At 37.3% G+C, this 19007-nt stretch overlaps 1 protein-coding gene across 1 annotated transcript in view; it reads right to left on the bottom strand.

Annotated features, from left to right (window-relative positions):
- The window catches only part of LOC124789733, a 451761-nt gene that overhangs the window by 98357 nt on the left and 334397 nt on the right, over positions 1–19007 (bottom strand). The window contains exons 12-13 of the mRNA XM_047257185.1: positions 17078–17268; positions 560–620 (exon numbers count right to left, since the gene is read on the bottom strand). Coding sequence (XP_047113141.1) covers positions 560–620; positions 17078–17268 — 252 coding nt within the window. The remainder of the gene's footprint in view (positions 1–559; positions 621–17077; positions 17269–19007) is intronic.

Below are 19007 nucleotides of genomic sequence, written 5' to 3'. Positions count from 1 at the left end.
CACACATTTGAAGGCTTTGGCAAAGTCATAAAGTATACCAGTGGGATAATTTTTCTTTTTTAGCTCTGAAACGACTTCATTTGTGAGGTCTTGTATGACTTTCTCCGACCGAGCGAGGTGGCGCAGTGGTAGCACACTGGACTCGCATTCGGGAGGACGACGGTCCAATCCCGCGTCCGGCCATCCTGATTTAGGTTTTCTGTGATTTCCCTAAATTGCTCCAGGCAAATGCTGGGATGGTTCCTTTGAAAGGGCACGGCCGACTTCCTTCCCCATCCTTCCCTAATCCGATGAGACCGATGACCTCGCTGTTTGGTCTCTTCCCCCAAACAATCCAGCCAATCCTCCTGCCACCAAACTTCACTTCACTATGACTTTCTCTTTGGAGAACCTGTTACAAAAGCCCAACTGAGGGGCAGTTAGGAAGTACTGCTCTGTAAAAAATGAGCCTGTATTCTACCACAGGTCACTTTCAATTGCTTCTTCATTGATACCAGGCAGATACTTAAAATCTTATAATAGATTTATAAGTAAAAGGAGGTCTCATTTATTCCATTACCTGTTCTGCCCAGATTTTAGCTTCAATGGCACCAATGTTGACAGTGCTTATAATTTCACTCCTGAAAAAGATATGCAACTAAGTTCACAAGGTAATGGAAGTCTTATATCAAGTACAGAACACCATGCTGCAACAATAATATTATACTTAGGACACACATACACACACACACACACACACACACACACACACACACACACACACAATGGAGTTGTTGAGGTGCAGTACACAATGACCATGGTGTGGAGGTATGGACTTGAGCTGATGACAGGGCAGAAGAAAGGCTAACTGTTGGCTAGAGGATGTGGGGACAGTGGGTTAGTGGATTTTGAGGCCAGGATTACAGGAGTGAACGATAAGTTTATATGAAACTGAGACTGCATACGAATTTTCATCTTTCTGGGTCTACTATTTAGCACCTTCAGTTTATCATAAAAATGCTTATTTTGACTAAAATATTGCCCTGATCAAGCTGAGACTAGTAACTTTCAACTGTGACATACATTTGCACAGTCTGAACAATTTTTAGCTTTCTACCTTCATTATTTAGCACCACTTACTTTTCTTAAAATACGATCAACTTTCATATAGAAATATTAACTATGTGACTCCATTAAACAACCTCTATTATTTTTCAAGTTACTTACTAAAAATCAAATTTGGAATGAAAACATCCTTATTCATAATAGATAAAGCATCATTTGTATTAGTTATAGGAAGTTCTAATTACAGTACTCGATTGCATTGATGAAATAATACAGCTGTACCAAGTTTCAAGACTTTATTATAAATAAAAATCATTACAAGGAAACTTAGTTCCATTCTAAAAATTCTAGCCAGCAAAGTTTAAATGCACCTGAGAGAAAACTTTACAGTAACTACAACAAACTCAACTTTATTTATATAAAAATTAAGAAGATTATAAATTGTTAAACAACAGGGATATTAATTAATACATGCATGAGAAATGGGCCATTTAGATGCCTAGAATGGTTGATGGCAGATGTTCTGTTCGGAGGTCCACTGTGCCATATACAAATAGCACTAGTGAAATGGTAAGAAGAGACACTTCACACCAAGATGTCAATCTGTTCACATCAGTCAAATGCCTGCAAGCACTGTGCCTTGGATGGTCTCACAGCCATGTAGCTACCAAACACATTTCGGTAAAAGTAGCAACTGAACTTACGAGGGGTGTACACCATCCTGGATCACTTACATTTCATGGAAGTAACTTTTTGTGTGCTGCATGGCAAGTGGCGAGATTATTTTCCACTTTTAAGGCAAGCAATTAACTTCGATTATTAGAAGTCGGGATGACAGACCATTGTACTTGGAATTTTCTGTAGAGGTCACTTCTGAACTGTTCATAGTGATGTTTCGAATAGGGACATTATTATTATTATTATTATTATTATTATTACCAGGAGTATTATTATATTTTGTGTGTGAACATTTACAGAACACATTGATAAGTTATAACTCAAAACTTCTACTTATGGTCACAGTTCCTGATCCTGCTGAGTAAATAACAGGTAGGAATATTTTCTTTCAGTGAGTACAAAGAATAATGTGGACTTGAAGGCTGGAAATGGTCAGTATGTTCTCCATCACTTTCTGGCTGACCACAAAAATAGTTTTCAGGCTCTTGTAAATGGGGAATATTAATTATTTATTTACCCGCTGCACCACATATGGTGCATCAGCCAGGAAACTGAACTGTGAAAGTGATCGATACAAAACAGGGAGCTCAGTAGGCACTAACACGATATCAAAATGAATGTGACAACAGTCTCAAGACTTGCTCATGAGTGTGAAAAGTGAATTGTGAATACCAGCATCACTAATCTTGAATGTGATGGAAGGAGGTCAGAAGATGACACTACAGCATGGCTACCACTGGTGCTAAGGTCAGAAAAAGATGGTGTATCATCATGGAGCTGTGTGGATCTGCAATATATCTGCAACCTACTGTGCATTCTCACCAGTGCCCAGCCCCCCTTGGAGCTGCTGCAATAGGTGATAGTCACTGCCATCCTCATCACTACAGCTGCTGCTGCTGCCTGCATTATGTCGCAATGTGCCACACTGCATTTGCTGGTACACTGGGAAGCCATCGCTCATCAAGGTCAAGCAATTAAGTCAAGTCAAGAATATTTACAGCCTTTGTTAATTGTTTCTAACAGGCTATTAAAAATGCAATCTAATGATAAGGATGATGTGAAAGTTAAGATGGAACCAGTACTTGAATCCTTAGGTGATGTTAGAACCAGTTTCTGATGATGAAGACGAAAAAGTTATCAGACAATGAAACTGAGTTCAATATTTCTGAAATTCAGCCAAGTCAGTGAATGCTAGAAACTCCTTTAAAACTGGTTGAACTGCCGAGTGGCAAGGTGGAGGCACCGAACTGGATGCAGTTACTGTTTTCTAAACCTTAATTACATCACAAATAACTGTACAATAAGATGGAATCCAATATAAACACTTAAGTAAGAGTGAATCTAGTAACAAAGAAGATTTCAAAGATGCAAATATTCTTACAGAAGTGAGATTGTCGGAAAGAATTGGCAATGATTACAAAGTTTGCTCTAATCGATTTGAGGAAGTAAATAATAAAGTAAATGCTTGTCAAAAGGATATTAATAAAGTGAAATCTGACTGAAATTATGTAAGGCTGTTGATAAAAAATTTTCTGACAGCATGGAGGCATTAGAACTACAAGTAGAGGAGCTGAATACTAGTATTACTAACAGAGAAAATAGAGTAACCTCTGTTAGCTCTTGTAATAATACTGAGCAGCATGTTGCTTCAGTTGACAGTGCTTTCATCAGATATCATCAATTTTTATGTTTTAGGCTACACAAACCTTAGAGTTCTAGAATGATTTTGACAATGTTTTGCCAAATGGATAGTCAGAACATGAGAAAATTTCTTTCATAAGAAATCATTTATCAGGAGATGCTTTGCAATGGTCAGCTGATAGAATGATTAAATGCAAAAGGCTTTCTGAGTTTAAAACTGCATTTCTTAATCAGTACTTGTCATACAACAAGCAAAATGATGTTCTGAGGGAATTTTGGAGTTGTAAAACGTTTACTCCAGGTTGTGAATCAGTTAAAGAGTTTTCTAGAAGGTGGGTTTCATGGCTGTCACAGTGGAAAGAGCTCCTGCTGAGGAGCAGGTGCACAATAATAATAGGTCCTCTAACAGTCCATTAAACAACTGAAATAATGACCGTGAAAATGTGAATGTTAGAATACGGGTTCAGAATACACAACCTAATTATTGTCGTCAATCCCATGGTAGAGGAAAATGGGGTAGAGAGCCACTGTACTTTCACAGTAATTACTGTGACGAAGGCAGAAATATGAGTAATGTACTGTTGAGACAAGACGGAGAGTGAATGCCACCTGATCTGATTCTGAATTGAATGATCATAACAGGGCGCATGTGGGAAACTAAGTTCTGTCTATGTGGAAACTAGCACTCACCAGGCAGAAACAGTGTCACAGCCAATAACAAAAACACAAACTACAGTCAGTCAGCATGCAGAAACTGATAACATGGATGATGAAATAGAAACACACAGCACCAGTGATGTGCTAAACCACTCTCATCACATAATTGACAGCATTTTGGACACATTAGAAAAATGGGACAAGAAGGAGCAAGAAAACACTAAAGATAATAGAAAAGAACAAATTAACAGGTTTGAATCAGATAAGGACAAAGATGAAGTAAAGGTTTATATCTTTGACCATAATGGCGATCTGAAGGCTTAAGTTTCAGTAGAAGAAGTAGAATCAGTTTTATAAGGTTCTGAAAAGGAGGAGTGTTAGATGAAGGGAGTTGCAATAACAATGAGGTCAAGGAATCTATTAGCTGTATTGACTTACTACAAACTGTAGAAACAGATGACTGTATTATAGATAGCAATGTTGTACAGGGACGCAGTTGCTCAAAGGCAGAGAATAATTTAGCTGATTTGCATCAAACAAAACTAGAAGAAGTCATCCAGTGCTTTGATTTAAAATTGGTGGACAGATTGGAAAAGCCAGCTGTGGATGTAGAGGTTAATGACCCTATGCATCTGAGTATAAATGTACTTGCAACTTAACAACATTACTTTAGCTGGAAACAGATTGAAAAGGATTTAATAGAAGACTTTTATGAGGATCCTGTTCAAACCAGGATAACTCACCCTATTATAAAAACTAACATCTCTAGAGTAGCAGTGCATTGTCTTCTTGATAGTGGCAGTGAAGCAAATGCTTTGTCCCAAACATTCTTTAATTATATTCCTAATAAGAATGAGTTAAATGTTATGAAAATAAGTGGTTTAAGAATAACGGGTGCAACTGGAAAAGTTTCTTGACCAGTATAGCATGAAGCGTTCATACCAACTGGTATAGGTAACATAATAATAGATCATCCTTGTTTAATCCTGCTCAGTTTAAGTGTTAAAATATTAATTGGTACAGATCTTTTAACAATATATCAAGGAAAGACTGACTTTGAGCAGAGCCACTTAGTATTAATTTTACCAGATTCTCAAGTAGTTAAAGAGTCTCACATTGGAAATTATGTAGCCAGTAATAATGAAGCACGGGAACTGTCTATTAGAGTAATGAGGAATAAGGGATACTTGCAGCAAGATACTGAATTTGGGAATAATATGCAAAATGCTAATGCAGAAAAGAATTATATCCTGGAAGAAATAAAAGCTAAGGTACAGTGATCAAATCAAATTTCTGATAAACAGAGGGCAGAATTAAGGGAAGTATTAACCACTAATCACAATGTATTCTCGAATATTCCTGCTGAAATTAAGGGATATGAATGCCATTTGAAAGTAAAGCCTGGGCAGTTATTTTTCAAAAAACTTATCGTATACATGTTTTGAGCAAGCAAGATGTTAAGAAATAAATTCAACATTTGTTGGCATGGGATGTTATTGAGCAAGCAATTAGTGTATATAGTAATCTTGTTGTCATGCCTAAGCATGACACAAGCATCAGATTAGTACTGGACACACACTGGCTAAATAAAATTTTAATAAGAGTGAGTGACCATCCTCAAAATAACGATGAAGGATGAACAGATACAAAAGTTCTGAGGAGTTATGTATCTTACATCAATGCATATATACAAAAAATAGAGGGAAACATTCCATGTGGGATAAATATATCTAAAAACAAAGATGATGTGACTTACCAAACGAAAGCACTGGTAGGCTGATAGACACACAAACATACACACAAAATTCAATTTCAACTCCTTTGGTTCCATCAGATTCACCTGGTCCTACTCCAAATCCCATGCCACTTTCCTTGACGTTGACCTCCATCTGTCCAATGGCCAGCTTCACACATCCGTCCACATCAAACCCACCAACAAGCAACAGTACCTCCATTATGACAGCTGCCACCCATTCCACATCAAACGGTTCCTTCCCTACAGCCTAGGTCTTCGTGGCAAACGAATCTGCTCCAGTCCGGAATCCCTGAACCATTACACCAACAACCTGAAAACAGCTTTCGCATCCCGCAACTACCCTCCCGACCTGGTACAGAAGCAAATAACCAGAGCCACTTCCTCATCCCCTCAAACCCAAAACCTCCCACAGAAGAACCCTAAAAGTGCCCCACTTGTGACAGGATACTTTCCGGGACTGGATCAGACTCTGAATGTGGCTCTCCAGCAGGGATACGACTTCCTCTAACCTTCGTAACCTCTTAGTTCATCCCTATGAAATCCCCAAACCACCTTCCCTACCCTCTGGCTCCTACCCTTGTAACTGCCCCGGTGTAAAACCTGTCCCATGCACCCTCCCACCACCACCTACTCCAGTCCTGTAACCCGGAAGGTGTACACGATCAAAGGCAGAGCCACGTGTGAAAGCACCCACGTGATTTACCAACCGACCTGCCTACACTGTGAAGCTTTCTATGTGGGAATGACCAGCAACAAACTGTCCATTCGCATGAATGGACACAGGCAGACAGTGTTTGTTGGTAATAAGGATCACCCTGTGACTAAACATGCCTTGGTGCATGGCCAGCACATCTTCGCACAGTGTTACACCGTTCGGGTTATCTGGATACTTCCCACTAACACCAACCTGTCAGAACTCCGGAGATGGGAACTTGCCCTTCAGTATATCCTCTCTTCTCGTTATCCGCCAGGCCTCAATCTCCGCTAATTTCAATTTGCCGCTGCTCATACCTCACCTGTCTTTCAACAACATCTTTGCCTCTGTACTCCCGCCTCGACTGACATCTCTGCCCAAACTCTTTGCCTTTACAAATGTCTGCTTGTGTCTGTGTATGTGCGGATGGATATGTGTGTGTGTGTGCGAGTGTATACCTGTCCTTTTTTCCCCCTAAGGTAAGTCTTTCCACTCCCGGGATTGGAATGACTCCTTACCCTCTCCCTTAAAACCCACATCCTTTCGTCCTTCCCTCTCCTTCCCACTTTCCTGATGAAGCAACCGTTTGTTGCGAAAGCTTGAATTTTGTGTGTATGTTTGTGTGTCTATCCACCTGCCAGCACTTTTGTTTGTGGGTCTAGTTAACCAAAAATTTTGTTCCATATTTCTATGTTATTTATGTACACAATTTGTAAGAACCCACTAAATCAAGTTTAGATGATGTGACTTACCATATGTGTGGATGGATATGTGTGTGTGTGCGAGTGTATACCCGTCCTTTTTTCCCCCAAGGTAAGTCTTTCCGCTCCCGGGATTGGAATGACTCCTTACCCTCTCCCTTACTCCCTTAAAACCCACATCCTTTCGTCTTTTCCTCTCCTTCGCTCTTTCCTGATGAGGCAACAGTTTGTTGCGAAAGCTTGAATTTTGTGTGTATGTTTGTGTTTGTTTGTGTGTCTGTCGACCTGCCAGCACTTTCATTTGGTAAGTCACATCATCTTTGTTTTTAGATATATTTTTCCTACGTGGAATGTTTCCCTCTATTATAATTATATATATATATATATATATATATATATATATATATATAGAGGGAAATGTTTCCCTCTATTATAATTATAATTTTATATATATATATATATATATATATATATATATATATATATATATATATATATATATATATGAATATAATAGAGGGAAACATTCCACGTGGGAAAAATATATCTAAAAAGAAAGATGATGAAACTTACCAAACAAAAGCGCTGGCAGGTCGATAGACACACAAACAAACACAAACATACACACAAAATTCTAGCTTTCGCAACCAATGGTTGCCTCGTCAGGAAAGAGGGAAGGAGAAGGAAAGACAAAAGGATCCGCTCCCGGGATTGGAATGACTCCTTACCCTCTCCCTTAAAATCCTTTTGTCTTTCCTTCTCCTTCCCTCTTTCCTGACGAGGCAACCATTGGTTGCGAAAGCTAGAATTTTGTGTGTATGTTTGTGTTTGTTTGTGTGTCTATCGACCTGCCAGCGCTTTTGTTTGGTAAGTTTCATCATCTTTCTTTTTAGATATATATATATATATATATATATATATATATATATATATATTAATTTTGAGAGTTAGTATTAAGAGAAATTTAACTTAAATCAGTTTCATTTAAAAGAGGTCAGATATAGTAATATCACATGTTCCTAATATTTAATTTTGTTCAAAAATAAATAGGGGGTGATGTGGCAAAACCAGCACTGGATCACCATGAGGGAGACAGAGGTGAGTGAGTGTGCCAGAACTTACCCCATTTCACTACTACCAGTGCCACTTCATCATATCACACCCGTGCTTATAATACAAAGAATTGCAACATAATTTAAGAGTGTATGCTTCAGTATATTAATGTTAACATTGTGAAATCTTACAATAATCAAATCAATATGTTTCACTATGTGTATGACTTTAAGAAAAAAAGTGGCACTAAATAATGAAGCTGGAAAGCTAAAAATTGTTCAGAATGTGCGAATGTATGTCACAATAGAAAGTTACAAGTCTCAATTTGATTGGGACAATATTTTGGTAAAAATTGGCCTTTTTACAAAAAATTGGAGGCACTAAATATTAGACTCAGGAAGATGAAAATTCATATGTATTCTCATTTTTATATAAAAACATTAACTATATGAGTCCATTAAGCTGCCTCTATTAGTTTTCAAGTTATTTGTCAAAAATCAATTTTGGAATGAAAATATCCTTAGTCATATTAGATAAAGTATCATTTGTATTTGTTATAGGAAGTTCTAATTACAGCACTTAATTGCAATGATGAAATAATACAGCTGCACCAAGTTTCAAGACTTTATTATAAATGACAATCATTACAATAAATCTTAAAGAGGCAATTCAGAGTTCATGTTCTAATGTTGATACCATTCTAAAAATTCCAGCCAGCAAAGTTTAAATACAATTGAGCTAAAACTTTTTCAGTAACTAAAGCAAACTGAAAAAGAGGCCATTTAGATGCCGCTACCTGTGCCTAGAGTAGTTGATGGCAGATGTTCCTTTCGGATGTCAACTGTACCAACATACAAACACCACCAGTGAGACACTTCGCACCAAGATATCAAGCTGTCCACATCACTCAAACAACACGTGTGAGCATTGTGCCTTGGATGTTGTAACAGCCAGGCAGCTACAAAACGAATTTTTGGTAAAAGTAGGAAGGGAACTCACAAGGACTTTACACCAACCTGGATCGCTTAGATTTCATGGAAGTAACTTTTTTTGTGTTGCCCGTAATGTTGACAAAACTGCATGGCATGTGGCAAGATTATTTTCCACTTTTAAGGTGAGCAATTAACTACGATGATTAGAAGTCAGGATGATAGACCATTGTACTTGGAACTTCCTGTAGAGATTACCTATCAACTGTTCATAGTGCTGTTTCCAGCAAGGACATTATTATTATTATTATTTCTTTCTTGTCTCAGACGTTATGTCTGGTTAAAAATGGAAGGTGACGCAGACCTTGAACAAGCGTGACTTCCTTTTAACTGTACGGTAAATGTTACATTGCATTTAGGAACTTTTGGGTAATTGAACAAGTGTCAATAATTACAGATTTCTGTAGTTGTATATATAAGTTTGGATGTAGCTGTATTGCATTGATGTACTGGTGGATATTGTGTGGTATGACTCCTGTAGTTGATAGTATAATTGGTATAATGTCAACTTTATCCTGATGCCACATGTCCTTGACTTCCTCAGCCAGTTGGATGTATTTTTCAATTTTTTCTCCTGTTTTCTTTTGTATATTTCTTGTATTGGGTATGGATATTTCGATTAGTTGTGTTAATTTCTTCTTTTTATTGGTGAGTATGATGTCAGGTTTGTTATGTGGTGTTGTTTTATCTGTTATAATGGTTCTGTTCCAGTATAATTTGTATTCATCATTCTCCAGTACATTTTGTGGTGCATACTTGTATGTGGGAACATGTTGTTTTATAAGTTTATGTTGTAAGGCAAGCTGTTGATGTATTATTTTTGCTACGTTGTCATGTCTTCTGGGGTATTCCGTATTTGCTAGTATTGTACATCCACTTGTGATGTGATCTACTGTTTCGATTTGTTGTTTGCAAAGTCTGCATCTATCTGTTGTGGTATTGGGATCTTTAATAATATGCTTGCTGTAATATCTGGTGTTTATTGTTTGATCCTGTATTGAATCATGAATCCTTCTGTCTCACTGTATATATTGCCTTTTCTTAGCCATGTGTTGGATGCGTCTTGATCGATGTGTGGCTGTGTTAGATGATACGGGTACTTGCCATGGAGTGTTTTCTTTTTCCAATTTATTTTCTTCGTGTCTGTTGATGTTATGTGATCTAAAGGGTTGTAGGAGTGGTTATGAAATTGCAGTGGTGTAGCCGATGTATTTATATCAGTGATTGCTTTGTGTATTTTGCTAGTTTCTGCTCGTTCTATAAAGAATTTTCTTAAATTGTCTACCTGTCCATAATGTAGGTTTTTTATGTCAATAAATCCCCTTCCTCCTTCCTTTCTGCTTAATGTGAATCTTTCAGTTGCTGAATGTATGTGATGTATTCTATATTTGTGGCATTGAGATCGTGTAAGTGTATTGAGTGCTTCTAGGTCTGTGTTACTCCATTTCACTACTCCAAATGAGTAGGTCAATATTGGTATAGCATAAGTATTTATAGCTTTTGTCTTGTTTCTTGCTGTCAATTCTGTTTTCAGTATTTTTGTTAGTCTTTGTCTATATTTTTCTTTTAGTTCTTCTTTAATATTTGTATTATCTATTCCTATTTTTTGTCTGTATCCTAGATATTTATAGGCATCTGTTTTTTCCATCGCTTCTATGCAGTCGCTGTGGTTATCCAATATGTAATCTTCTTTTTTAGTGGGTTTTCCCTTGACTATGCTATTTTTCTTACATTTGTCTCTTCCAAAAGCCATATTTATATCATTGCTGAATACTTGTGTTATCTTTAGTAATTGGTTGAGTTGTTGATTTGCTGCTGCCAGTAGTTTTAGATCATCCATGTATAGCAGATGTGTGATTTTGTGTGGGTATGTTCTAGTAATATTGTACCCATAATTTGTATTATTTAGCATGTTGGATAGTGGGTTCAGAGCAAGGCAGAACCAGGAAGGACTTAATGAGTCTCCTTGGTAAATTCCACGCTTAATCTATATTGGCTGTGATGTGATATTATTTGAATTTGTTTGGATATTAAGTGTGGTTTTCCAATTTTTCATTACTATGTTTAGGAACTGTATCAATTTAGGATCTACTTTGTATATTTCCAATATTTGTAGTAACCATGAGTGGGGTACACTATCAAAAGCTCTTTGGTAATCAATGTATGCGTAGTGTAGCGACCTTTGTTTAGGTTTGGCTTGATATGTCACCTCTGCATCTATTATCAGTTGCTCTTTACATCCTCGTGCTCCTTTGCAACAGCCGTTTTGTTCTTCATTTATAATTTTGTTCTGTGTTGTATGTGTCATTAATTTCTGTGTAATGACTGAAGTTAATATTTTGTATATTGTTGGTAGGCATGTTATGGGGCGATATTTAGCTGGGTTTGCTGTGTCTGCTTGATCTTTAGGTTTCAGATAAGTTATTCCATGTGTAAGTGTATCAGGGAATGTGTATGGGTCTGCAATGTAACTGTTAAATAATTTACTTAGATGTGAATGTGTTGAGGTGAATTTCTTTATCCAGAAATTTGCTGTTTTATCTTTTCCAGGGGCTTTCCAATTGTGAGTAGAATTAATTGCTTGGGTGACTTCATGTTGCAAAATTATCACTTCAGGCATTTGTGGTATCATCTTGTACGTATCTGATTCTGCTTGTATTCTGCTTGTACTGGGTTTGACCATATGTTGCTCCAGAAGTGTTCCATGCCTGTTATGTTTGGTGGATTGTCTATTTTAATGTGTGTGTTATCTATTGTCTGGTAAAATTTCTTTTGGTTTGTGTTGAATGTTTGGTTTTGTTTCCTTCTATTTTCACTTTTTTGTATCTTCTAAGTCGTTTGGCCAATGCTCGTAATTTCTGCTTCTTTTCATCTAATTGCTCTATCACTTCTTGTTGTGAGATTTTACCTAACCTTTTTCGTTTTTTTTCTGACATTTCATTTCTTATAAATTGTGTTAGCTGTCTGATGTCTTTTCTCAGTTTTTCTATTCTGATCTGTAGCCTGTGTTGCCATGCTGGTTTTGTGGGTTTCTTCTGTGTGTTGGTTGGTTCTGATCTCTGCCTAGTGTGTATATTTAGTGTAGTGAGTGCTCCTATATAAACCAGTAGTTGTAACTCTTCCATAGTTGTGTTTTCATTTATTTTGTTGTGTATGATTGTGTTGATAGTTTTTATTGTTGTTTTGACTTGTGGGTTATTTGGCGGTCTATGCAAGAATGGTCTAATGTCTGTATTTGTGTCTTTGTATTCTATATATGTCAGCTGAAATTTTTCTTCTATATCTAACATGTGTCACTTCGTGTTCTATTTTTGCTTGTGCTTATAATAATAATAATTATTATTATTATTATTATTATTATCAGGAATATTATTATATTTTGTGCATGTGAATGTTTGCAGAATATATTAATCAGTTATAACTCAAAACTTTTATTTATAGTCACAGTTCCTGATCCCGTTGAGTAAATAGTGGATTTGCAGACTGGAAATTATGGTCAGCATGTTTTCCGTCATTTGCTGATTGACCAAAAAAATAGGATTAGGCTCTTGTAAACAGTGAACATTAATTATTTATTTGTCTGCTGCCCACAAGCTGGTGATCATGCCTACATAAAATGCTGTGCATAAATTGTAGCAGAGCTGGTGTATGATGTGGCTTCTTTCACAGGTGGCCCTGCTTGTGATGAGGTAGAATAAACATGTGACAGGACTAGAGTAGAATGTGCTGGGTGAGTCAATTGGGCAGGTCTTGGACCTGGGTTTTCCACAGGGATATGACCCTTGTGGCAGGAGTTGGGATTGGGAGTGGCATAGGGATGGACCACGATGTTGTGTAAGTTGGATGACAACAGAATACCACTTTAGGAGGGGCGAGTAGGCTCATGAGTAGGATGTTGCTCATTTATGCCTACCTACAATCCTTCCCATCTCTCCGAAAGTGGTGTTCTGTTTCCCACCCAACTTACACTACATCCTGGTCCACTCACAATCCCTTGACTCTGTTACAAGACTTCCCTGATTTCCCCACCCAGCACAACCTGCTCTCATTCTGTAAGAGTGACTTAATGATTTTTGTGGGCTCTACGACAGTTGCTTTGGCAAACATGGTGCCCAATGGCATAGTCTGCAATGCCTGTTTAAGTAAATCTAATGGTTCACTTCTTGTTCCTATGGTTTCTGCCACTGTTAGGAAAATCTCACTGACTTTTTATGGCCAGTTAGGTCAATTTAATAGCACATGACTTGTCACCACTGTCATCTCACTATTTATCAATCAAGACACTTCTCAATTGGTTTCACAAAGGTTGAGTGTACCCCACTTGCCAACAGCACTCAGCAGACCCATACAGTCGCCTTACCAAGTCCTTAACTTTGGTGATATAATGAGAACCTGTGTCGCCTCTGCAGCAAATCTGTTGGCAATTCTGTCATCAGGGAGTGGAAAAATCATCTGCCTTGCCAATTTTACTCATTCCATGCCTAAATAATGCCCCGACTGTCATTGTTCTTGGAATTCTGATTTTTTTACTTACTGTAGTGTATGATGCAGTAAAGAATTCTGCAGTTTTCTAGCAGTGTACCTTCATTAATTTATTAGGGTTAGTGCTCTGCAATAAAAAAGTTCTCTCTTCTTGGCATAAAATACTTTGATCCTAAATACTACCCAGTTTTTCTTTTGGCTTTCACTGTTATTGTCCATAGCCTGCTGTAGAGAAAAACTTGATTTAGTGTGTTGTAAGAATTATTTTAGGAAAAAATTAAATTTCTTATCTACTGTGTGCCATTGACAAACTTCTTCCCATTGTTCATCTTGTAAGTTCTCTCTCAATAATGTGATTGAGTCAGCATTCACGTTTCTGTAAATGTTAATTTTTCTCGACTGTACTAAAACTGTTTGATGGTGATGCTTTAATGTTGCTATTTGACCATCATGAACAGACAATGTATTTACTTTGGGGAAAGTATATATATCATGAAAGATGACTGAATTTAAAAACGAGTTGTCAATGGCTGTTGTGCTTTGTCCTTCTATTCTTGTCAAAATGCTACTTTGGAGAAATAGATCAAAACTGGACATCACTGACTCAGTCAGAAGTATCCAAGATGAAATCAGTATTGAAATATAGTATGATTTTACAATTATTTTTATTATATATTATTAGTACTCTCTCTAATTACCTGATGAAATATAAAACATTTCCTGTTTGAGGATAGTAAACTCTCAGAAATGTTGTCTTGTATGTTCCCATGTTTATCACTGAAGCACAGCATTCCAGCAACTGTTCAATGCAAAGTTTATCTGAATCTGTGACTTTAATCCAGTGTTTGTATATATCATGGATTCCATTTTTCATTACATTTTGCCTACAATTATGTGATGTTACCTTATATTGTTCCAGGTGCATCTGCTTAATTTCCATGACTTTCAAATGATTATCAGTTATATTTAACTCAAGGTAAAAACACCTTCCAATTTTTCAGTTCCTTGTGTGATGTGAGAAGCTTATCTTTCTCATTTAACAACTTTCTTATGTTTTGACGAAAAAGTCTAAACATACTTTGAATCTTACACTAAGTTGCTCTTACTGTATATGTTGTTATTCAGCAGCTCTGTCCTTCAGGAAAGTTTAGATTAGAAAACATTCAAATTTATATTATTTCAAAGAATTTTACTTTAGGAAAAATTCAGATTTATGTCACACTTTGTGTGGAGTGACTACATGAGGGATGATGCATCAATCACACCATTACCTGATTGCCACATTTTGTTGAATGACTACTAAAGTTCTGCATTTGCACATCAAAAGAATGTGTCAGCCAGGTATTATCATATCACTCAAAGAGTGACACCATATCATATTAATACAAGGGCAATTCTCAGTGATGTGTAATGGGCTATGGTCCAAACTGTTATTGGATCAGCCAATTATCATTATATGATATTCTTTAACATTATTCAGTACACAATCCACATGGATCACAGACACAAGATTTCTGTTTTATGATGTAAGATTGTCTTCAATTACCAATTAAATCATTTAACAAAAGTAAGGACTATTTTTTTTTTATTTTAATCTGGTGCAATGAAATTTGAAAATACAGGGTGATTCAAAAAGAATACCACAACTTTAGGAATTTAAAACTCTGCAACGACAAAAGGCAGAGCTAAGCACTATCTGTCGGCGAATTAAGGGAGCTATAAAGTTTCATTTAGTTGTACATTTGTTCACTTGAGGCACTGTTGACTAGACGTCAGCGTCAGTTGATGCTAAGATGGCGACCGCTCAACAGAAAGCTTTTTGTGTTATTGAGTACGGCAGAAGTGAATCGACGACACTTGTTCAGCGTGCATTTCGAACGAAGTATGGTGTTAAACCTCCTGATAGGTGGTGTATTAAACGTTGGTATAAACAGTTTACAGAGAATGGGTGTTTGTGCAAAGGGAAAAGTTCTGGATGGCCGAGAACGAGTGATGAAAATGTAGCACGCATCCAGCAAGCATCTGTTCGCAGTCCAGGAAAATTGACTCGCAGAGCTAGCAGAGAGCTGCAAATTCCACAATCAACTGTATGGAGAGTCCTACGAAAAAGGTTAGTTATGAAACCTTATCGTCTGAAATTGGTTCAAGCACTGTCTGCAGCTGATAAGATTAAAAGAATCGATTTCTGTGATTTTATCCTTGCTCAAATGGAAAAAGATGAATCTTTCATTTCAAAGATTGTGTTTAGTGATGAAGCAACTTTCCACACTAACGGGAAAGTCAACCGTCACAATGTCTGTATATGGAGCACTGAGAATCCGCGGGAAACAACTCAGTATGAACGTGACTCGCCTAAGGTGAACGTTTTCTGTGCCATTTCAGCCAATAACGTTTCTGGTCCCTTTTTCTTCGAAGGTGCTACTGTAACTGGACTACAGTATCTGGAGATGTTAGAGAATTGGCTGTTCCCTCAGCTCGAACAAGAAGCACAACAATTCATATTTCAGCAGGATGGAGCGCCACCACATTGGCACTTATCTGTCCGTAACTACCTGAACGTCAACTACCCGAGGCGATGGATCGGCCGCCAGGCAGCCCGTGACAGAGCACTTCATCACTGGCCTCCAAGAAGCCCTGATCTTACCCCCTGCGATTTTTTCTTATGGGGGTATGTTAAGGATATGGTGTTTCGACCACCTCTCCCAGCCACCATTGATGATTTGAAACGAGAAATAACAGCAGCTATCCAAACTGTTACGCCTGATATGCTACAGAGAGTGTGGAACGAGTTGGAGTATCGGGTTGATATTGCTCGTGTGTCTGGAGGGGGCCATATTGAACATCTCTGAACCTGTTTTTGAGTGAAAAAAAACCTTTTTAAATACTCTTTGTAATGATGTATAACAGAAGGTTATATTATGTTTCTTTCATTAAATACACATTTTTAAAGTTGTGGTATTCTTTTTGAATCACCCTGTACATTCTCAATTTTCACCATTGCTCACATTTGAAATGAAAACTAGTATTTCATTTTTACATAAGTATCCTCATGTTCTTTGGTTTTGGAACTTTTGCTTCTCAAATACTTCAGTAGTCTGTTATGTTCACTAATAAAAGAAGCAAACAGGTCTTGAAGTCAGTGATATGCCAATATACAGGTAACAAGATTAACATAGATGACCACAGAATTAACTTCCTAAAGAAATGATTGCAGTAAATTGCACTATATGACACTGAAATTACTGTATAGGATTACATCATGAAACTCAGTGCCTGGTGGAAAGAGATAAAAAAAGAAAGATATCTTCAAGGATAATGAAGAGATGAAGACTACTACAACATAATTTTACAGCACACAAATTCTATAAAAGTATCCTCTTACGATTGACTTGGTGGCTTTGGCAGAAGCATTTCATCAGAAGGTGAACTTGTAACATCAGCTTGAACATCAGCTTGACTGCAAAGTGGTGATTTCTCAAGAGATGTCACTTCACCTGGATGTCCTACGTCTGCTTCACTGCTGCTAACTGCTTCATATTGTGACATTCCTTTTGAGCATACAGATGCAATGTCCTATAAGATGACACAGAACAAAAATGAGAAAACAATTAATGATCTAGATTTCACAAAATCGTGAAAATCCAGTTAACAATAAAAGGTAATAATTAAATGAGGAGAAACAATTCGGCAATAAATCATAAGCTATGACAATTACCGATAGCCACATAAAAATTTCAGCACCAAAATTCCTGTCATTATATTTTGCTATCTAAGGGGGAAATTGGAATAGGGAAAAGATATAATGATGTCAAATAGGTAGTAAATATGACACTGAATCAATTGAGAATATCATGCCAAGTACTATTTGCTAGAAAGTCATCAGTCCAGCCACAAAGCTAGTCCAGTATCCCAAAATTTCTCATTTTTCTCACTTAAGTCCAGAATGGTATTTAACGCCTCTCAGAAGTCAAGAAACAAGGCATGAACATAGACAATGCAGTCTCCTCTCCCTGGGGAAATTGTGGACAAATGGAGTGAACCGAGTTTCCAAGACTGTGACTCACATGATACTTATTGAATTCTACACAGGAAATTTTTTACCTCAAAATAGGTCATAAGACACAGGAATAAAATGTCTTCCATAATTCTGTAACAGAGTGAAACCAGGAGTATAGGCCTATAATTATGTGCATCTGCGTGATGAACATTATTTGAAAGAGGAGCCACCTACACATTTTCATCGCCATTTAAAATGCTCCACTGTTCCAGCAATATACACTAACTTGTTAAATGATGCTAAGTCAGAAACTGATGTTCAGAAATTAATTGTAGTGGACGTGGTCTGTACTCTTCATTCTAGGTTGGCATATGTCAACATATTAATTCATACTGTTACAGAAATGAAAGCGAGAGTCATCAAAAATATAATTGGATCACATAGCAAAATTACCTCGACACTGATGAAAGTTCAACATTCACACATTCTGAGACATCAAGGAATCACCAGTTCACTATTGGAGAAAGTGTGGGAGGCAGAACCTATAGAGGCAGATCTAGGCATGAACAAGTGAACAGATTCAAATAGGACGTATGTAGCAGTTGTTATTCAGAGGTGAAGACATGTGCACAGGATAGAGTAGTGTGGAGAGCTGAATCAAACCTGTTTTCAGAAGGAAGACCACAATAACAGCAATACAAAAATCAGAAGCCTGTTGCTTGTCTGATGAATTATGCTGTCTGCATTGTCCTTTTAGTCAGTGGTATACATAGCTATGTACATTCTTCTCATTGCCATTAATATTTTCATTTATTTTGTCATTTATTTTGTCATTTATTTACCAGTTGTACCTGCACCTCATCCTATTCCACGTAAGATTTTTACTTTTGCTGTGTCACTTGTCTCTCACTTCCATATGAAACTTTCTGTCACCTTGTTTTTCTCATGCAATCTTTATTCTATTTTTCATTTTCTTCATGTTTTATCACTTCCTTCAGCAAGGAGAGTGGGCAATATTAGGCTTTTCTTATATACCCCTCTTCAGATACAGGGTAAGAGTGGCTTGTTCTGTGTTGAACATCCATTATTTTTGAGTATGATGCCAGAATGGGGGGAGGTTCTTTTATCTCACAACTGGGAAGGTATTTGGAGGGTAGTTTCAGGGACTGTTCTGGTATTCACCTTACAGTCAGGGAAAGTGAGCACAGCCGCTTCTTATCCAGTTGCCTGCCTTCAAGCTTATCATAAAGCTGGGACACAGTCACATTAACCATCACCTCAATCAACTCTCTGGGAGGTTTCCAGTTCTCGTGCT

This window comes from Schistocerca piceifrons, chromosome 3 (genome assembly GCF_021461385.2).
Source record: "Schistocerca piceifrons isolate TAMUIC-IGC-003096 chromosome 3, iqSchPice1.1, whole genome shotgun sequence".
Classification (NCBI taxonomy): Eukaryota; Metazoa; Arthropoda; class Insecta; order Orthoptera; family Acrididae; genus Schistocerca; species Schistocerca piceifrons.
Note: the sequence above shows the minus strand (reverse complement) of the source record. Positions and strands in the feature narration are given on the sequence as shown.